The 1,630-nt window shown below is 32.7% G+C and overlaps 1 protein-coding gene across 1 annotated transcript; it reads left to right on the top strand.

Moving 5' to 3' along the window:
- The first annotated feature begins 143 nt into the window (after positions 1 to 143).
- On the top strand, positions 144 to 1,003 carry LOC111682308 (testis-specific serine/threonine-protein kinase 2). The gene is made up of 3 exons (XM_046956497.1): positions 144 to 307; positions 366 to 526; positions 608 to 1,003. The coding sequence occupies exons 1-3, from the start codon at positions 171 to 173 to the stop codon at positions 862 to 864; spliced, it is 555 nt and encodes a 184-aa protein (XP_046812453.1). The 5' UTR covers positions 144 to 170; the 3' UTR covers positions 865 to 1,003.
- Positions 1,004 to 1,630: the final 627 nt, after the last annotated feature.

Raw genomic sequence — 1,630 nt, 5'->3', positions numbered from 1 at the left:
CTATGACTAGACTATGACTAGACTATGACTAGACTATGACTAGACTATGACTAGACTATGACTAGACTATGACTAGACTATGACTAGACTATGACTAGACTATGCTATAGGCGATACTATAGACTGAAATATTGACTAGACTTTACTACTTTTTAAGAGTCTACTTAATCATGCAACTGGCTGAGAATGGAACTCTTTTGGATTATGTGCGCGATAAGAAATACCTAGATGAGGCTCAGTCGCGTAAATTATTTCAGCAATTAATAAGTGCTGTAGAATACATTCACTCTAAAGGAGTGGTGCACAGGTAACCCAAAATGTGTGAAATAAAGTTTCAATTAATAAGAAGCCCCTTATTCTTTAAGAGATATCAAATGTGAAAATCTTTTACTGGATGAAAATTACAATTTAAAACTAATCGATTTTGGGTTTGCACGCAAGGACACACGTACAAGTGATCAACAGGTGATATTATCGAAGACATTTTGTGGCAGTTATGCCTATGCTAGTCCAGAGATTCTAAAAGGTAACTGATGAAAGATTTCTTTATAAATATATTGGACTATGAGGATTGTTTTAAAACCAGCCTTCTTTCCTGTACCCACAGGTGTTGCATACGATCCATTTCAGTCCGATATCTGGGCCTGTGGTGTGGTCTGCTATGCCATGATATTTGGTCGTCTACCTTATGATGGTTCTAATGTACATGTGCTATTGAAACGTATTAACTCTTCGTTGGTATTCCCCAAAGTTCCGACAGCCAGCAGCGAGTGTAAACATTTGATTTTACATATTCTGGCTCCCTTGAAAATGCGTTATAATATTGCACAAATCAAAGAAGATCCCTGGATGAAGATGTCATGAGAAGTCGGCAAAAAATAGGATGTGTTGTACAGGAGAGATGAAGGTTTTTTGGAATAAATATGATAAAAAAAACATTTTGGCTAAATTTTCTTTTAAATATTTTTTTGGTTAAATAAAATACAAGAATTTTATATTTAAAGCTTAAGCTTGTTTATGATTTTCGTTAACATTTTCTCGTTGTTACCTTTAGGCCAATAAATTCAATTAAAAATTTTCTTAATTTTTATTATAAAACATTTTCTCCACCCATTTCGTGATATAATGCCAAACAAACAACTAAAAAACAAACTAAAATTTTACAGAAAAAAAATATATAAAAAACACCAAAGAAAAACTGAAATATTTGAGCAACGAAAAAAGTGCAAAGTTTAAATAAAAAATGGCTACTTTATGAAACTGTAATGGAAAACCGTTATACAGGATGTGGTTGGTCGTAAGCAGTCATGTATAAAAACTGCCTTGATTCAGCCTCAGGGTTAAATACATTACTACACTTGAGCTTTTTTTCTGTTCTCTTGGTTTCCACACTGAGGTACTGCAGCGAAACATAAAACAAAATTTATAACGAAACCGAATAAAAATGGCCACAAAAGGACTAAAATTTTAAAATTTAGATAAGATAGATAGATAGATGGATAGATGGATAGATGGATAGATGGATAGATGGATAGATGGATAGATGGATAGATAGATAGATGGATAGATAGATAGATAGATAGATAGATAGATAGATAGATAGATAGATAGATAGATAGATAGATAGATA

Source organism: Lucilia cuprina, chromosome 2 (assembly GCF_022045245.1).
Source record: "Lucilia cuprina isolate Lc7/37 chromosome 2, ASM2204524v1, whole genome shotgun sequence".
Classification (NCBI taxonomy): domain Eukaryota; kingdom Metazoa; phylum Arthropoda; class Insecta; order Diptera; family Calliphoridae; genus Lucilia; species Lucilia cuprina.
This window is presented reverse-complemented; position numbering and strand designations above follow the sequence as displayed.

What these genes read in the sequence shown, in the direction of transcription:
- LOC111682308 (XM_046956497.1), top strand. Translation starts at nt 171, where the DNA reads ATGCAACTGGCTGAGAATGGAACTCTTTTGGATTATGTGCGCGATAAG. An exon ending in TCTAAAGGAGTGGTGCACAG is followed by an intron (nt 308 to 365) that starts GTAACCCAAAAT and finishes TTATTCTTTAAG; the next exon opens with AGATATCAAATGTGAAAATC. An exon ending in TAGTCCAGAGATTCTAAAAG is followed by an intron (nt 527 to 607) that starts GTAACTGATGAA and finishes CTGTACCCACAG; the next exon opens with GTGTTGCATACGATCCATTT.